General features: G+C 49.8%; 1 protein-coding gene across 1 annotated transcript; it reads left to right on the top strand.

Annotated features, from left to right (window-relative positions):
* Positions 1–310: 310 nt before the first annotated feature.
* Pmar_PMAR009338 (hypothetical protein) lies at positions 311–548 on the top strand (the record flags this gene model as incomplete). Its single annotated transcript, XM_002772918.1, has 1 exon — positions 311–548. A coding segment is annotated over one exon (238 nt), but the record flags the coding sequence as incomplete, so codon positions are not given.
* Between the last annotated feature and the right edge of the window lie 726 nt (positions 549–1274).

Below are 1274 nucleotides of genomic sequence, written 5' to 3'. Positions count from 1 at the left end.
ATGTCGTTCGCCATATTAATGGATTACAACTTTTTTAGTATTATCGGGGTGTTCAGAGAACCCATTCCGAAATTCATAACACATTCCAGAATGCAAAACACCAAAACCGCGTTTAGTAACAGCCCCCCTAATACATTCTGGAAAGAGTTCCAGAATAGATTCCGCAAGTGTTTGTTGTGATATACTCATATCTCGCTCGTCTTGTGATTCATATCTCGTTCGCCTTCATGCAATCTGCATGAATCGTGCATGTCCATGGTGGAAGTTAATTACGTTGTAACACTCACATCTTCTTGTGTTAACCGTCTACATGGAAGACAACCTGGTGGAAAACCTCCTCGCTCTTCCTGGTCTCTCGTCTGCTGACCATCTACCTCTTGTCCTCGCTAGTGAGCTCGAGGTCGTCCTAAGCTCCCAGGTCGAATTCCCCATTGCGACCAAAGCCCAGTATCGCGCCCTCCATGATAACGCTTGCATGCACGCGACGGCCCCCTGCCCCTTCTCTCCCTTCTACCTCGTTTACGACCTCCGACGCTCACTCTACCTCGGTTACGAGTCACTGGGGTTACCGTTCGACTAGTACCGCTTCTGCCACTCCTCTTGGCGTGGGTAAACGTGTCCAATCTCTTACCAGTGTCAAGTCGATACCTGTTTCTGACGCGACCCTCCTACGCTGAGCATGTCCTCAAACGTTCTATCACTTGGTTCCTCACTTGTCTACAAGCGGAGTCTGTTCAGTATCAACTTGGTTGTACCTTACGTCTGCTCTCGCTGAGGGACTGCGGTCAGCTGGTCGCGCTCATGTTCGTGCTCGTTTGGGTGACTCGTGGCCCACTAATAACGACCTCATGACCAAGAGTTTGCTACTTGGTGCATGGCCCAGTATCAAGGCAGTGATGATCATGGGCGCTTGGAAGAACGACTTGCCGCCTTTCGTCAGTTGCAGAGCGAAGCGCCACTGGCCTGTCTTGAACGCTTTGAAGTTCTCTTAGCTCAAGCAACAACATGTGGTCTATCACTGGCCCCGTCTCAGCTTGAACGATGCTATCGTTTAAGTTTACTCCCTGAATACAAACGCATCGCGAACTCTATAGCGACGGAGATCATTACGACGCCACCGGGAAGCCGGTACTCATCTATTGGGAACCTTTCGTCACTCATCAGGTTATCCTAGGGCCTTCTAGTGGTCGTGATATTCTACGCCTGGCCGAGATTGGGTTATTGCTCCTAACGACTGGTAGTTACGTCTCTGCTGGACTTTATCTAACAACGGT

This window comes from Perkinsus marinus (genome assembly GCF_000006405.1).
Source record: "Perkinsus marinus ATCC 50983 genomic scaffold scf_1104296959954, whole genome shotgun sequence".
Lineage (NCBI taxonomy): Eukaryota > Perkinsozoa > Perkinsida > Perkinsidae > Perkinsus > Perkinsus marinus.
This window is presented reverse-complemented; position numbering and strand designations above follow the sequence as displayed.